The sequence below is a fragment of the Podarcis erhardii genome, assembly GCF_964252035.2.
Source record: "Podarcis erhardii genome assembly, chromosome: 2".
NCBI lineage: Eukaryota > Metazoa > Chordata > Lepidosauria > Squamata > Lacertidae > Podarcis > Podarcis erhardii.
Window position 1 is genome coordinate 115,433,267 of NC_138498.1, and position 17,198 is coordinate 115,450,464.

The following is a 17,198-nucleotide window of genomic DNA, read 5'->3' on the forward strand; positions in this document are numbered from 1 at the left end:
GAGAAGCTGCACAAGCGACGCTGGCACCAAACCCCACATATAGTAAGTAAAATAGAAACATCGCCACCCAACCCCCCCTCATCTCCCCCCCCCTCCACCTCTTGCCCCCTTTTCTACCTAATGTCTCAACAAATGAAACTGATTTGCAAAAATGTTACATGGGGGGAAAAAATAGGAGATAAGAGACATTGCACACACTTTTGTAAATCAAGAAAATCCCTCCGTTTTGTAAACATGCCCTCTAGGGGAAATGTCTTAAGAGATTAAGTTCAAATATATCAGTTTTAATGAGAAATAAGATTAAAGTAAAAATGGATGGTTAATTGGTGAAAGAAGAGAATGTAAAATTATAGTATATTAAGATAAATTATTAGGATAAAAACAAAGATGAAGGATTTGCTGAAATATCTATCTGAACTAGAATACAAAGAAGGGAGGTGTGAGGAGGTCAAGGAAATAAGTTAAAGAAAGAAAGTTATGTAAAGGTTTGATTTGTTCTTTTTTTAATTGTATGCCTTTTTTCATTTTTTTGGTCTGTTTTTTCTTTTTCTTTTTTTCTTTGATGTGACTTGTCTTTATGTATTGTTTTGTTTTCTTTTTTGTTTAATTGGGTGTGTTTTTTACTATTTTTTGAAATTCATGTAATTTTTAAAATCTTAATAAAAATCTATTTTTAAAAAACCAAAACATGCCCTGTGGGAGACCATACCTGGGTCGACCTGAAGCCGCCCCCATAGTTCCTCTGCTCCGTCAGCCACCGAGCCACCTTGCCTGCTGACGCAATGTCGTTTTTCTGCAACAGGTAGAGGAGTCCGTATGCGGTGGCCTCCACCGTGATGGCTGAAGCAGGAGGCACCCGGTCAGCCTTCTTCTCATTCTGCCGCCGGTCTTTCTCCTCCACTTCCCAGAACATCATGGTGTTGTCTGGAAGAAGAATGAGAGGTCAGAATGTAGGGGCTATGCAGATGCGATGTATTGGGGAAGGGGACACACACACGTGGCCAGGATCTCGTGCATTAGCTCGGAATCTGAAAGTCCAGAGTTTTATTGGGATTGAGGGTGATTACTTTTGTCCTCCGTAGCGAGACTCTTCAGGCGGACGCCGGCACTCGCGATGGCTGACTTGTCGTCAGAAGCGATCGACAGGGCGTAGCTGGTGATGGCGACAGGGTACGGGCCCAGGGACTGATCCTCCAGCTTGCGGGAAAGGAAGGCAGTTGCCCGAGCCAGGCCGTGTCTCTGGAAGAGAAAGAAAAGCAAATATTGATTGATACGTATTTGAGTGTTTGTAGCTTGCAATTTGCCATAAGAACACAGCAAGGTGGGACATGCAACATTACAGTGATGTCAAGGGAGGAGGGAAGGAAGGAGGTGGGAAGCCTTGCTGCCTGGGCAGGAAGAGGCAGGATCAGCCAGGTGTCAGGTGCCATGAGGGATAGAAACTTGATTGTGTGTGTGTTTTTTTAAAAAGTTGAAAATGGAGATTCTGGGACGACTGGATTTCCATGTCCAGCATATTAGCTGGCTCTCCAGTGGTTTCTTAATGTAATACAGTGGTACCTCGGGTTAAGAACTTAATTCGTTCTGGAGGTCTGTTCTTAACCTGAAACTGTTCTTAACCTGAAGCACCACTTTAGCTAATGGGGCCTCCTGCTGCTGCCGCGCCACCGGAGCCCGATTTCTGTTCTCATCCTGAAGCAAAGTTCTTAACCTGAAGCACTGGGTTAGCGGAGTCTGTAACCTGAAGTGTATGTAACCCGAGGTACCACTGTAATAATAATAATAATAATAATAATAATAATAATAATAGTCACATAGTTGTTTATCTCTTTGACATCTGATGGGAGGGCATACCACAGGGCGGGAGCTACCACCGAGAAGGCCCTCTGCCTGGTTCCCTGTAACCTCACTGCAGCTATTTCCTGCTTGCCCCGCCGCCGCAGCCTTCCCTTGCTTCTTACCAGTCGACTCAGCTGTTCCTGCTTCGCTGTTTCCTGCTCTGGATCCGACTCCTCGTCTTTGTACACAGCCAAGGCCTCCTGAAGCGCAATGGTGATGTACGCCGTGAGCGAGATGCCTCCATGAAGGCCGCCAACGCCACCCTGGGGAGGAAAGACAAGGGAACGCATGGCTGACGGAGAATCGATTCACCTTTTCCGAGTCGCAATAGAAACCAAAACTCAGCCATCCTTTGAAATTTGCACTCCCCTGATTTTTGTGATGCAGTTCTCCAAACAAAGTTTACAATAATAGTGTGCGTAAAAATGAAGATATTGGTGAAATGCATTATATTATGGGGAAAGTGCTTGCAAAAATGTGTACATAAACCAATGTGTTAATTAGGAGAAATTGGCATGAAAACGCCGGTGAGTTTTCATTAGGTTTGCTTTTTTAATGGTTGCTCAGGAGCTCACCTGCATCTCCCGATGATAGACAGGATGTGGGTCTTCGAAGGAACCATCCTCTTTTTGCTTATTCAGCAGCCACTGCACCGTCTCACGGATCTTGGCCTCATCCACCTCTTGGTACTCGCGGCTCAGAGTCAAAACTTTGGTCACGAAAGCCGTCAACCTGGAGGGAATGAGAGTCGGAGGACAGGCAAATAATCAGACACAGGTGTGGAGATGGTGTGCGCATGCACATCTGAACACTCGCATGCGCACCCAGGGCCCATAATGGGAGCTCGCATTTAAAAAGGAGGCACTGAACATGGCTGCAGGGACTGCTCTGCTGACTTGGGGTGCCTCCAAGCGGTCAGCATTATGTCAGAGGTTTTCAAGCACATACCATGAAACTCAGAGGCCACAACATTCCTTTTGATGCTGCTAGATCAGTCACAAGTAACTAATGCTGTTACGAAAGTCAGGTGCCTGCCCCTCTCTCTGCCGAGCAGTCATAGCTGTCAACTTTTCCCTTTTCTTGCGAGGAATCCTATTCGGAATAAGGGAATTTCCCTTTAAAAAAGGGCAACGTTAACAGCTATGTGAGCGGTGGCAAGAGCCCATGGTGTCCCAGGCACACACACAGGGTTTGTGTCCCTTTGGAGAATAGAAGACACAGCGGAGACTGTAGTGCTTTGAGAAATAGGCCTCATTTGCCCATTTACACCTTCAGTCTGCACAGAGGGAGTCCAGATTTTATGGCATGGCCCAAAAAGCATTGCAGGCAAACTTGCCTCTTCTCGCCAAGATGGATCTCAGCCCTGCTTTCTCCTAGAAACCCTTGCTTCAAACCTCCTTTTTCCTGTCCCCTCAAACACACACTCCATCACCTTGGTAACAGGATGCTAAAGGATTCCTCACCTCAAAGGCCCTTCAACGCCTTTTTGTAACTGTTCTTCTCCCCACAGGTGGCCAGATTGGTTTGCATAAGCCAGCCCAGGACTTCCCTGAATTCCCTGTCTGGCATAGTTCTACACTTTCATCCATATCCCAATTAATCAAAATCCTAACGTTAACAATGAATCATTTTACCCACATGTATGACAATACGGTTTGTGCCTACAAGTGCTTGGGGGCTGCCAGAACACTTCCTTTCCAGTATAATTGAAGGAGCATCTCCACCCCCATCGCTGAGGTCCAGTGCTGAGGGCCTTCTGCTCTGTGGAATGCCCTCCCATCAGATGTCAAAGAGATAACCAACTATCTGACTGGGAGCGACCACATAACATCGGTCTTGAAAGACCTACATTGGCTCCCAATACGTTTCCGAACACAATTCAAAGGGTGCTGACCTTTAAAGCCCTAAACGGCCTCGGTCCAGTATACCTGAAGGAGCATCTCCACCCCCATCGTTCAGCATGGACACTGAGGTCCAGCTCCGAGGACCTTCTGGCGGTTCCCTCACTGCGAGAAGCCAAGTTACAGGGAACCAGGCAGAGGGCCTTCTTGGTAGTGGCGCCCGCCCTGTGGAACGCCCTCCCACCAGATGTCAAAGAGAAGAACGGCCTTGGTCAAGGATACCTGAAGGAGCGTCCCCACCCCCATCGTTCAGCCTGGACACTGAGGTCCAGCTCCGAGGGCCTTCTGGTGGTTCCCTCATTGCGAGAAGCAAGGTTACAGGGAACCAGGCAGAGGGCCTTCTCGGTGGTGGCGCCCGCCCTGTGGAACACCCTCCCATCAGATGTCAAGGAAATAAACAACTATCTGACTTCTAGAAGACATCTGAAGGCAGCCCTGTTTAGGGAAGTTTTTAATGTCTGTTTTGTTTTTAATTTTTGGTTGGAAGTCGCCCAGAGTGGCTGGGGAAACCCAACTAGATGGGCGGGGTATAAATAAATAAATAACAGGGCAGGCCTAAAAAAAAAGAACTGGACTTCTTTGTGATTTGAAAAATGACACGGAAAGGCCTTGAAAACAAAGGGATGAGGGGGTGAATAATGGGAAGACACGTATAACACCTTGCAAAGGAAGCATAATGCAGGACAAATGCTCACTGCCATAAACAGACAGAGCCAAGGCCAAATGAAGACCAGATATGGCCTAACCACGCAGTGCAAGGGGATTGGGATAAAGATTGATTAAGCAGGTCTAGTATGGGACCATCCCAATACTCGCACCCAGAACCTCTCCTCCCGCCTCCTTCACAGCGCTGAGTCTCACCAGACACTGCTGGGGTGGGTGATCCAAGCTCCGTAGGATCCATCTGACTTCCGGAAGGTGAGGATCCGCTCATAGCCTGCAGTGCAAAAGGCAAGAGAATCCCACATCTATCATGGCTGCTTTGCTTCCTCTCTGCAAAACGTCCATAAGGATTTCCTCGTTTTAGTTTTAGTTTTGGTGGCATAGGGTTAAAGGAAGAAACAGGCCAGGATCCTTCAGGGGCCATGCATGAGTGAAGGCAGAACCTTAAAATGAACGAATGGAGCGGGAGATCCTCAGCTGATCCATGCTCTTTGAAGTCTCTCTGATCTTGAGGCCAAGGCCAAATGGTCCTCCTACGTCCCTGCCCACCCCCAAATTGGCCTGCTTCAATTGGCACATGGAGATGGACTGCAAGGCAGGATGGGGAGGTGGAGTTGTGGCGTCACAGGCACCAGCCAATCAGTGCTGCAGCCTCTTTGGACTACTGAGCTGTTAGCTAAGGATGAACGTGGCCAGTCTGTTTATATATACAGTAATTTTATAGTATGCTTTTCCTGGTGAAAATTGCAGATGTGTAAATTACCGGGGCGCATGCAGTAATTTGTAAGTCAATACAGCTCAGCGCATCCCCTTTACGTCTCCCAGCATGCATCATGGCCCATCACCTGAACGGAGGTTTTCCAGTGCTTTTTCCTTGCTCTCTGGTTTCAGGTGCAGCCACTGCTCTGTCTTGTCCAGGTACTGCATGGCATAGGCTCCAGGGGCCAGCAGGACCATGGTTTGCTCCCCGCATCCCTGGGGAACCCTCAGCAGAGACGAGAGGCCGTCCGGGGTCAGGGAACTCTGAAGGACATCAGCAGGCACTGAGCCTGGGGGCCCAAGGCAAAACAATGGTTCAGAACATGGCACGGGCCAGCGAGGGAAAACAACAAAACTATTTCCCATCTTCCCCCTACCAAAACCCCGGCCAACGTCTATGCTTTTAAAACAATGTTTGCAACAAGGCCCGGGCCAAAGCAACACAGTCCACTTAAAGCACTGTGGCACCACCTTGGACTGTCATGGCTTCCAGCAAAGGATTGTGGGAGGTGCAGTTTGCTAAAGGAGATTATTCCCCTCCCAAATTTCCCTGTGAAGAGGAATTGATTGTTAAGCCATGCTCTGGGAGGGGAACAGGTGTCTCCCTTAACAAACAGAAACATAGGTATTATTATTATTATTATTATTATTATTATTATTTAGTTTGTTTAAGGTGCTGATAATTCTCTGTTGGAGACCCACAGCGTCCCCTGCTTGCTTGATCCAAACCGGTTTAAGTCTGCCATGCCAGTGTGCCACTACAATCTGGAAATCTTTTAACTGCCAGCTGGAGAACAAGTGAAGCTAAAGGAAGGTTTGGAATCAAGATTCCTCCATTTCAAGGGCTTCCAACTCTACATTTCTATGATTCCCTCTCTGGCTTGTTCCTTGCACCTGTCAAACGGACGCTCATCTTGAAGTCGCTGCCGGGAATGGCGTTGGAGGGAATCTCGCCTGAAATCTCCACCGTTCTGGTGCGCCCATCTGTCTCGAACGGGGGGAGGGGGGGAGAGAAGGAAAAACATTTAGCTCCTCACCACTCCAAGCCAACAGCTTCTGCAGCCCTTCCGAATAATTTAGGGATCTGGGATTCGCAACCTCCTCCCTTTGCCAGTGCAGACTACCATGGTCTGTCTACTTCCTGGAAACATCAGGCAGCCTCCCCAAAAAGCCTGTTTGAAATTTCCTTACAGCAGCTAAGTTCCTGTATGTAAAGAATGTGAGAAGAGCTCTGTAGCAGGATCAGGCCATGGGCCCATCATAATGTAGCACCCTGTTCTGACAGTGGCAACCCCAGATGCATTTTGGGTAGCCCTATAATGGAACAGTGACACTCCTCATGTTCTAGCTCACAAGATGTTTCTGTTGCTCTCTAATCCTTTCCTTTCCAACGGCCAAGCATTTGGATGATCCTAGATGTAATAAATCATAATAATTTGGGAGATTGCCACTATACACTATACACCTAAGCCCTTTGTGGCTTAGAGCCCTCCTACCTATGGGACCGCCTCTCCTGATATGCCCCCACAGAGGACCTTAAGGTCCATGAATAATGACAGTTTAGAGGTCCCAGGCCCTAAGGAAGTCAGACTATCCTCCACCAGGGCCTTTTCAGTGATGGCTCCGACCTGGTGGAATGCTCTGTCCCATGAGACTAGGGCCCTTCAGGATTTAACCTCCTTCCATCGGGCCTGTAAGACAGAGCTATTCCACCTGCCCTTTAATTTGAATTCAGCCTAATCTTTTGTTTCCCTTCTCTACCCTCCCCCTCCCCTTTTATGAAGATCACCCGCTCTGAGACCCCACAGCTAATTCTCCCCTGGCCTCCTCACTGGCCCAAGTAGGACCAATTCAGCCAGCTAGCCCCGGGGATTATCTAATACTTATTTCCCCTAAACTGATTTTTGAATTTTGAATTTTATTGTTAATCATGTTTTTATACTATATTTTATGCTGCTTTTATAATTAAGTGATTTAAATTTATTGTTAGCCACCCTGAACCCGGTTTTTGAACCGGGAAGGGCGGGGTATAAATAAAAATTTATTATTATTACTATTATACTGCGTATTCTACTCTCCAAATACAGGCAGGCAAGAGTGCAGGCTCTCTGCTCACAAGCTCCCATCTTCCAAACCACAAGTGCAAGAAATATAATCAATGCTGGAAGGGACTCTTGAATACAGTGGTGCCCCGCAAGACGAATGCCTCGCAAGACGAAAAACCCGCTAGACGAAAGGGTTTTCCGTTTTTCGAGGCGCTTCGCAAGACGAATTTCCCTATGGGCTTGCTTTGCAAGACGAAAACGTCTTGCGAGTCTTGCGATTTTTTTCACTCCCCCCCCTTTTTCTAAGCCGCTAAGCCGCTAATAGCCGCTTAGCCGCTTTGCCGCTAATAGCCGCTAAGCCGCTAATAGCGCTAATCCGCTAAGAGGGTTGCTTCGCAAGACGAAAAAACCGCAAGACGAAGAGACTCGCAGAACGGATTGTTTTCGTCTTGCGAGGCACCACTGTACTAGCCATGCTGGCGGGGGGGGGGCACATCTGGAGGGTGTCAGGTGCCCCCTCCTTATCTGACTTCTCTTTTGAGGTTGGGGGTTTCTTTTTACTTTCTCCATTTTTTAAAAGGATGCTCACCTGCTATCAACCTATGGGCGACAGGGGGAAATAACCCATGTAATGCTTTGGGTGTGGTGTATGTATGCGTGTTCCGTATTTAAATGCCAAGAGTTGTTTCTGCACCACCCACCCTCAGGAACTGGGTTTCAGATCTGTGTTCAAGTCTCCTACCTTTACTATCCAGGGAAACGGAATATTCCTCCACTTGGACGGCACCCTCTTTCTGCAAATGAAGAAGAATTGGAATAACGCTAAGAGGACCCGGAATTTAATTTAATTGGAAGTATAATTGTTCATTTATCTTCAGTTGGACGGAAGAATGAAAGGAGTCTGTGAACTTGCCAAGCAACTGATAAGTTTCATTATTGAGTCATCTGCAATTCGACAGATCACTCCTCTTCCTAGGCTGAGAGGGGAAATGGTGAAAGCAGGTTATTCACTGGGACAGAGGGATTTTTGCAGCTGTTGTTAAAGTTGCTAAACAACAGAGAAATGGAGAAATTTCTGAAACAACCATGGAATATCAGCTTCGCCCAAGACATGATGGATAACAGCAACAACAGGGGGAAAGAAGGACATAACATCTTATGAGGACAGGAATAAATACCACAGAAAGAATAATTGCCACACACAGGAAGAACAAGGATATAGTTTGAGTTCCTCACTTGTAGTTTTATAAATCATTTAACTTGTTAACTTGAATAGAAGTTATTAATATTGCAGTTGCTGAATAAGGGGTTATTATTTTGACCGGAATGTAATGGAAATTAAATAAGATTTTGGAACACAGAAATAAAGCAAATAATCAAGCCATCAATTCTAGCATGTGGGGGACCACCTTATCTAAATTATATAATTAGGTTTTTGAACTATTGGAATTGTATTATAAATGGGTATTGTTATAATGAGGCTATTATTCGATTGTAATCGAAAACTAATAAAATTATCAAAAAATGAAGAAGACTTGGGTGCATGTCACCATAAGAGCCAGAGTGGGGCAGCTGGCTGGTCTCCAGCGTGGAAAATCCAGCTTTGAATCCTTGCCTAGCCATTAAGTTCCTTGGAAAGCCCGCCTGTGGAACGCCCTCCCATCAGATGTCAAGGAAATAAACAACTATGTGACTTTTAGAAAACATCTGAAGGCAGCCCTGTTGAAGGAAGTTTTTAATGTCTGGTGTTTTATTGTATTTTTAATACTTTGTTGGAAGCCGCTCAGAGTGGCTGGGGAAACCCAGGTGGGTGGAGGTATAAATAATAATATTGCAACTACTCTATTCCAAACTTAAAAATTGAAAGTGTAATGATTCTTCAACATCAACTTCATTGGACTGGTCTTGTTGTGCAGAAGCCTGGTTATCTACTTCCAAAGCAACTATTCTATTCCAAACTTAAAAATGGAAAGCGTAATGCTGGTGGTCAACAAAAGAGGTTTAAAGGCTGTCTCAAGACAAATCTTAAAAAATGTAGTATAAACAACAACAACTGGGAAACACTGGCCTGTGAGCGCTCCAGTTGGAGAACAGCCTTTACCAAAGGTGTCGTGGGCTTTGAACAAAACAAAAAAAAATTCCTTCCAGTAGCACCTTAAAGAGCAACTAAGTTAGTTATTGGTATGAGCTTTCGTGTGCATGCACACTTCTTCAGATACACACTATGGCAGACCAACACAGCTACCTATCTGTAAGTGGGCTTTGAAGACACTCAAACTCTGGACGTAAGGGAGAAACGTGCTAAGAGGAAGGCACACTGGGCAAATCCATGATCAACTCCTGCCCGGAAACCAATGTCCCCACTGTGGAAGGATGTGTGGATCCAGAATCGGCCTCCACAGTCACTTACAGACTCACTGTTAAAACAGTGTTTATGGAAGACGATCTTACTCGGCTACGAGTGATCACCAAAGGAGAAGAAGAAGAAGAAGAAGAAGAAGAAGAAGAAGAAGAAGAAGAAGGAGAAGAAGAAGGAGAAGAAGAAGAAGGTGGGCCCAGAGTGGTGGTGGTCTTAGGAGCGGAAAAACATTCCCTGCGATGAAAGGCCTCTTACCTCGACCCTCAGTTTCTTGGAGACTTTGTCCCCTCCCCCGAAGCCACCAAGGGCGACGACCGTGATGGGGATGTCGGCCGCTCCCATGGGAACCAACACGAAGGGGATGGGGACCGCAGAGTTCCCGGGCACCTCCACCCGCTGCTTCCGTGCTGGGCCTACAGTGGCAGGAGAGCAGAGGCCGTCATGGGGCTCCAGGTATACTGACACCTAGAAAGGGGACAAAAGAAAGAATCAGGAGGCAGAAGAATCCGATCAAGCAGCATTCAACTGAGTTTTTTTTACTCAGGGCTGACCTGCTGAAACTGACACGCCTTGCTTTTCGGCGGGTTTTCTCCAAGTAAAAATTACCGTATTTTTTACTTTATAAGATGCATGAGACCACAAGAGGCACCTAGTTTTTGGAGGAGGAAAACAAGAAAAAATATATTCTGAATCTCAGAAGCCAGAACAGCAAGAGGGATCGCTGCGCAGTGAAAGCACCAATCCCTCTTGCTGTTCTGGCTTCTGGGATAGCTGCACAGCCTGCATTCGCTCCATAAGACGCACACACATTTCCCCTTACTTTTTAGGAGGGAAAAAGTGAGTCTTATAGAGCAAAAAATACGGTAATTGAATAGACCGTGGATACACAGGTGGAGTTTATTTTATTTTTTCAAATATAGATTCCGAAAGGTGCGTGTGCACGGCCTGCTTTCCTTTCTGGTAAACAGGTTTCGCAAGTTTCAGTACTGTTTTGAAAACCTGCAATGCCTATTTTGGCCACAGGCAACGGCGGGATGACATAAATAAATAAAATGAACCACAGCCAATGACAGGCAGTGCAGCCTCCTGATTGGCTGAAAGTAAGAAGGCAGGCAGGGGGGAACAAGCGGAGGTTGGTGGGGCAGTGATCCTTTTGCCCCAATGCTTAGCAGCCACAAGCCCTTCTTATTTGCCCTCTCCAGCTATTTCATTGCAATGCCTGCCCAGAAATCTTCTGTGGAACTGGCTCCACACTTTCTGTTCCTGCCTCATGTCGCTTGCCTTGGCTTTTTTGGGCTGACAGCAGTTCCCAGGGACTCGCATAGGAAGCTGCCAGGTCACCTCAGTGTTGCCTGCACCGTCCGGCAGCAGTTCTCCTGGGTTTCCAGACAGGGTATGGTCACGGTCCCTAGCAGAGGTGCTAGGCAGTGAACGAGGGGCGTTCTGCATTCAAAGCAGGTGACCTGTGCAGGCACAGGATCAGCGGAAGGGAGAGGAGATTGTGGGGGCTTTGCTTACGCTGATGGGCTCAGGCTGGTAGTTGTAGAGAACCGGCTGAAGCTCGATCTGTTCAAACTGCTTCACTGAGTAGGGCAGCCGGAGAGAGATGTGGAAGTTCTGGAAGACTCTGACCCGAACGGGTTCTGAGACGCAGATGCCTAAGAGAACGAGAACGAATGAGCCCAAGTGAAGGAGGAGGGAGGGAGGGAAATATGGGCAGTCGGATAACCGGAGGGAATGACATTTCCTGGTTGTATTTTTTTGCAGGAGACACGGGATTAAGAAAAGATCACAACGGCAACACAGACTTCCAGAACTGAGCTGAAAGCTGCCATTTTGCTGGCAGGTCCCTGACACAGATATTATTTTATCATTGTCCTTATTATTAATTGCTCGCACTGGGACCCTAAGGTGTATATTTCCCGAGCACAATGTTGGTGCTGACCTTTAGAGCCCTAAACGGCCTCGGACCAGTATACCTGAAGGAGCGTCTCCACCCCCATCATTCAGCCTGGACACTGAGGTCCAGCGCCAAGGGCCTTCTGGAGGTTTCCTCACTGCAAGAAGTAAGGTTACATGGAACCAGGCAGAGGGCCTTCTTGGTAGTGGCACCTACCTTGTGGAATGACCTCCCATCAGATGTCAAGGAAATAAACAACTATCTGACTTTTAGAAGACATCTGAAGGCAGCCCTCTTTAGGGAAGTTGTTAATGTCTGATGTTTTATCTCTTTTTATTATTATTAATATTCTGTTGCGAGCTGCCCAGATAGGCGGGGTATAAATAATAAATTATTTTTATGATTATTTAGGTAGGTTCTAAAAATATACACCTCAAGGTAAAGAGGTGTGCCTTCCACATTCGCCAAAAGCTGTATAAGGAAGGTGCCAAGCCTTCTCCTGGATAACTCACTCTACCCACAGAATTCAAGGGCACAACCCCTACTTGCCTGCCATTGGCTGCCACCCCGTATGAATGTGTTCAATTTGTGCCATGTGCGATGCCATGTACACCTAAAAATGCACCTCTGAAGCTTTACTGAGGTGCCTGTTGATCAAGGTGGTGAGCACACAAACACGGGTCCTTTTTGGTGGTGGCTGCACCATTGCTGAAGGCAATTTCATTGGACATCCGGCTGGCCCTGAGAATTGTGGCTTTTAAAAAGGCCTTAAAGATTCATTTCTTTGCTGAAACCTTCAGTTAATTAAAGAGATTTGAGCTGCATGATTACTATTTTGGATTGTTTTTCTATATTTTGCTGGCATATTGCTGGCTTTTGGGTGTTTAGTACTGTTTGCAATGCTGTTTTGTTCAGTTATAATTTTTTTTAAAGGTATTTCATTGCATGCTGATATCAGATTGTGAACTACTTTGAGAAGACATGCCATTTGTAGAAAGCAGTAAATAATAATGTAGGCTTATGCGGCATGGCAGAATGGGCTGGGTGTTATGATGGGTTTCTGTAGTCAGTTGAATGAAAATGGATGAATTAAACCCTGAAAGGGATAAATGAGTATTTAAGGTACCAGCAGCTAGAGAGTACAGTGTTTTGGTCCAAGAAATACATAAACGCCCAGCTCACCATTCGTACTAGACATGCTAACAGCCTGGATCTCCCAGGTGGTGATGGAATCAGGAAGAATCACGTTTGTCCTGTGGGAGACAGAAATGGGGCCTAAATATACTGTGAGAGGCAGGAAGGGCCCAACATGGCGGAAGAACAAGCCAATCACGTGGGGCCCATTGTGTAAATATTGTATTTAAAGCAGACATTCTGGGGGAACTTCCATTCCTCCTCACCACTATGAGCTGAATAAAAAGCATGAAATCCACTCTTGACTAAGAGTATATTTCAAGAACCAAGCCTCAGATGACCAAGCCCAGTCATCTTACACCTGCCACATCCACACAATGTCTTGAAAGCACCCTTATTCTACTCGTGGAGATTCCTGGGAACTACAGCATGTAAAAGGATGTCAGGAACTGTAGCTCTGCAAAAGAGCTATAATTTCCTCAAATTCTTTTGGGAATTATAGGGACAGAGCTACCTAAACTGAATAGCAACTTATTCATGTATGCAACTACAGTGGCAAGAATGTTGCTCGCCCCAAAATGGAAAGAAGCAGAAGTCCCAGCAAAGGAAGAATGGATAGAAAAACTAATGGAGTATGCAGAAATGGCGAAACTTACCAGAAGAATAAGAAATAAAGACAACAAACTTTATAAAAGAATGGAAACGGTTCACTGAGTATTTACAGATAAATTGTAAACAGATAAGAACATTGGCGGGATTATTGTAATAACCTGCAGTTTCATAAGTATATATTTAAAGAAGATGAATAAATGAACAAATTAAGTTAATTTGGATATGCAGAAGATATTAAAAATAAATGTAAGGAACTGCAGAAAGAGGAGGAAGGAAGTCAAGTTTTGAAAGAATAAAATGATTGTAAAATTAGTGAAATGTATAAACCTGAAAAGCATAAATAAAATAATTAAAAAAGGAACTGTAGTTCTGCAAGGTCAGCAAACCAGTAGTTTCGGGGGTCACGCCACAACAGCTACCGTGAGAGTCAGAATTCATTGCTGATCTACTGCAAATCACCCAGAGATCTATCAGCAGATCCTGGTCTTCTGTCTACCTACCTTCTGTTCCCAGGATGCCTTGAGGCCCAGCTCTCTGACCTACTTACGTGAAGGTCCGCTCCACGTCGTACGATTTCCAGAGCCAGCTCTCGGGGAAGACGCTCCGCAACTGAATGAACTCCTCATCGAATAAGTCCTCTTCCAGCTCCTGGGTTTGTGCTGCACGGAAAGAGGAGGTTCCATGTTGAGAGCTGGGCTGAGGGATAGAGTTTGTATCCCTTCTCTGCCTTCCCTTCTCCTGAAGAAATCTCACAAGGCAGCAGAGGTTTTGGATCAGAGTCTTCCTTCTCCTAGATGGGCTACCTACTCAGGTGGATGAGCCCCATCTGCCCCTACGAAAAACTTTGATACAGTGGTACCTCAGGTTAAGAACTTAATTTGTTCTGGAGGTCTGTTCTTAACCTGAAACTGTACTTAACCTGAAGCACCACTTTAGCTAATGGGGTCTCCCACTGCCACCACACGATTTCTATTCTCATCCTGTAGCAAAGTTCTTAACCTGAGGTAATATTTCTGGGTTAGCAGAGTCTGTAACCTGAAGCATATGTAACCTGAAGTGTATATAACCCGAGGTACCACTGTAATATGGCACCCTGAGCGAGGCCACAATTTTGCAACCCCCAAGTGGGTCTTCTCAGTTATCAATCTTCTCAATTTTGTGCATGCCCCCCCCCGGTTCAGTGCTTGTGTGGGGGAACTGCCCGTGCCACCCAAAATCTGGCATTGGAGGCTCCCAATCTCTCGACTCACTCCGCCCAAGGCTGTGGGATCCCCAGGATTTTCGCCGTAGGCCAGCAGCAACTTTGCAGCAATCAAGGAAGGCTTGGCGACACTGCTGGGAGCCTGGGCCCTGGATCCGCTTGGCACGGTCCTCGCACGTCAGCTTTTGGCGCAGCAGCACCATGCCCCCCTGGCAACACCGCCGAAGCTCTGGGGTTTGGTACTTGGAAACTGCAGAGAGGAAAGGAGGACCAAAAAGCGAATGAATGGGTGGATGAGAAAGGAACGCCAGGAGGTTGGGGGGCCGGGAGAAAGAGAAACCAAAATAAACGCAGCCACTTTCTCTTCCGTGAGGTTCAGGCCTCTTTCGCATTATTGCAAGGACAGAGGGGTGGTATGTGGGAAGAGAACCGAGGAGGAACTGATCTGTGCGCTCCAAAGCTAAGCATTTAAAGGTAAACCATTAGGTCCAGTCGTAGCCGACTCTGGGGTTGTGGCGCTCATCTCGCTTTATTGGCCGAGGGAGCCGGCGTACAGCTTCCGGGTCATGTGGCCAGCATGACTAAGCCGCTTCTGGCAAACCAGAGCAGCGCACGGAAACGCTGTTTACCTTCCCGCCGGAGCGGTACCTATTTATCTACTTGCACTTTGACGTGCTTTTGAACTGCTAGGTTGGCAGGAGCTGGGATCGAGCAATGGGAGCTCACCCATTGCTGGGTTTCGAACCGCCAACCTTCTGATTGGCAAGTCTTAGGCTCTGTGGTTTAACCCACAGCGCCACCGCGCTGAAATGACACATGGTGCTTCGTTTTCAAGAGAATGGTGTGCAAGTTCTGTTACGTACAGCAGAACCTGACGGGAAGCACAAGCCCTCCAAACCATTTGCCCAGATTGCAAGCGCAGAAAACAGTAGAACTAGCTGAAAGACAACACATGGAGATCAACATCAATGGTTGCAGTGCACCCCTAATTAGAATTCTTGCATAATTATGATATTATTGTACAATCTTAGAAGGGTGCGTCATCTTGGAAGGGGGTGTGGCTGTGACTGACGGATGTCAGACTGACTGATGGGTGTCAGATCCACCAACGACATCAGCAAGGAGTTGCTGGTCTTAACTGGGTTGTTATAACAATTGTCACTTTAAGAAACCTTGTGCTTTCTTTTCCCTCCTCCTTCCCCTTTCTTTTTCCTCGTGTGTCATGTCTTTTTAGACTGCAAGACATTTAGCCCCTTTGGCTAAATAAATGGACAATGACTAAACAATAGCAAACACATGATTAAAAAAAATCAGGTAGAGTGTTTCAAAGGTGTCGGAGTGTGTGCCTCAGTTGAATCTGACTTCAGCGCTGGCAATGGGGCAGCAACCTCCGCCACGCCTGAGGGGCATAGACTGGCATTGGGGCACAGGACTGGCCACACAGGGGACACACAGCTCTGTCTCCAACACCTTGCCACCACTCCCTGCCCTCCTGCATCTGCCACCTGAGGCAGCTGCTTCATTATGCCTCAAAGTAGAGCCGGCCCTGGAAGCGTCCTCCATTTCCCACCCCCTCAGGGTTATCACCCCTCTTCCCTCGCGTCACTTACGCTTCTTCTGGAGCTCTTTGTGGAACTCCAGTGAACGCTTCTTCCGGGAAGCATTGGGGCTGCATCCATGTGCTAGAAGAACAGAAAGAACAAGGTGCTAATCGGAATTGTAGGTGCCGAAATCCCAAGAGAGAAGAAAAGACTTTTTATGTATGCAACGACAGCTGCGCGGATGCTGTTAGCTCAGAGATGGCAAGAAGATAAGGTCCCTACCAGAAAGGAATGGCAAATGAAGCTATTGGATTACAGTGGTACCTTGGGTTAAGTACTTAATTCATTCTGGAGGTCTGTTCTTAACCTGAAACTGTTCTTAACCTGAAGCACCACTTTAGCTAATGGGGCCTCCTGCTGCTGCCGTGCCGCCAGAGCCCAATTTCTGTTCTTATCCTGAAGCAAAATTCTTAACCTGAAGCACTATTTCTGGGTTAGCGGAGTGTGTAACCTGAAGCTTATGTAACCCAAGGTACCACTGTATACCCAAATGGCAAAACTGACCAGAAAGCTCAGGAAAGCCACTTCTGCCTAAGGAGGAGGTGGGGTTGCGGACTTCACGGCTCCTCCCACGTGCGCGGTAGGCAGAAGCCAGCCCCACGCAATTGGGGGGATTCTAAGCCGCATCATCCCCTGGCCAGCCAATTGGATGGCTCGGGGGCGTGGCCTGCCCTATTTAAGGCAGGACGCGGCCGGGGATCTTCCTCTTTGCTGCCCGTCAGCTGTTCCTGCTTTTCCCACCCTCCCGGCCCTATAAGGTTTTCATTCCTTGACCTTGCTATGGACCATGGTTGGTCGCCATTGAGGGGCCTGGTAGGAATTTTCCACTTGGCAAATTGGCACCAGCCACTTGGTTTTCACCTACCTCGTAGCAAATCGTCACAACTTTCTGGGTATTGGCGGTTAGGCATTGGTATTGTTCTGTAGATGGAAGAGGGGAGGTAGCGCCATCACCTGCCCCACATATTGAAGGGTAGTCCAATAAAGGATTCCGGGGGGGGGGGGCGTGGCCCTGTCCAAAGCCTGGGGAGGTGACGGCCTAAGGCACACCCCCTAGCGGTGACCCCGGTGGAGTTCCTAGTTGATGTGCCTCAGCAGGACTCCCCCTACTGGTGGTTAACCCTTCCCGGACTTCGAGCAGACGGGCTGGAGTCGGATATAGTCAGTTAGGACCAATGCCTAAG

The 17,198-nt window shown here is 47.1% G+C and overlaps 2 protein-coding genes across 2 annotated transcripts in view; one reads left to right on the forward strand and one right to left on the reverse strand.

Annotated features, from left to right (window-relative positions):
• LOC309336753 (uncharacterized protein) overlaps window positions 1-17,198 on the forward strand; it is a 238,396-nt gene that overhangs the window by 150,121 nt on the left and 71,077 nt on the right. The gene's annotated exons all lie outside the window — the stretch shown is intronic.
• LOC309336489 (complement C4-A-like) overlaps window positions 1-17,198 on the reverse strand; it is a 66,277-nt gene that overhangs the window by 20,570 nt on the left and 28,509 nt on the right. Inside the window, exons 16-29 of the mRNA XM_081852279.1 lie at window positions 16,024-16,095; window positions 14,463-14,663; window positions 13,760-13,871; window positions 12,649-12,719; window positions 11,085-11,224; window positions 9,822-10,031; window positions 7,950-8,001; window positions 6,057-6,146; window positions 5,249-5,452; window positions 4,602-4,677; window positions 2,415-2,571; window positions 1,962-2,102; window positions 1,068-1,239; window positions 710-924 (exon numbers count right to left, since the gene is read on the reverse strand). Of these exons, the coding sequence (XP_081708405.1) occupies window positions 710-924; window positions 1,068-1,239; window positions 1,962-2,102; window positions 2,415-2,571; window positions 4,602-4,677; window positions 5,249-5,452; window positions 6,057-6,146; window positions 7,950-8,001; window positions 9,822-10,031; window positions 11,085-11,224; window positions 12,649-12,719; window positions 13,760-13,871; window positions 14,463-14,663; window positions 16,024-16,095 (1,913 nt within the window). The remainder of the gene's footprint in view (window positions 1-709; window positions 925-1,067; window positions 1,240-1,961; window positions 2,103-2,414; window positions 2,572-4,601; window positions 4,678-5,248; window positions 5,453-6,056; window positions 6,147-7,949; window positions 8,002-9,821; window positions 10,032-11,084; window positions 11,225-12,648; window positions 12,720-13,759; window positions 13,872-14,462; window positions 14,664-16,023; window positions 16,096-17,198) is intronic.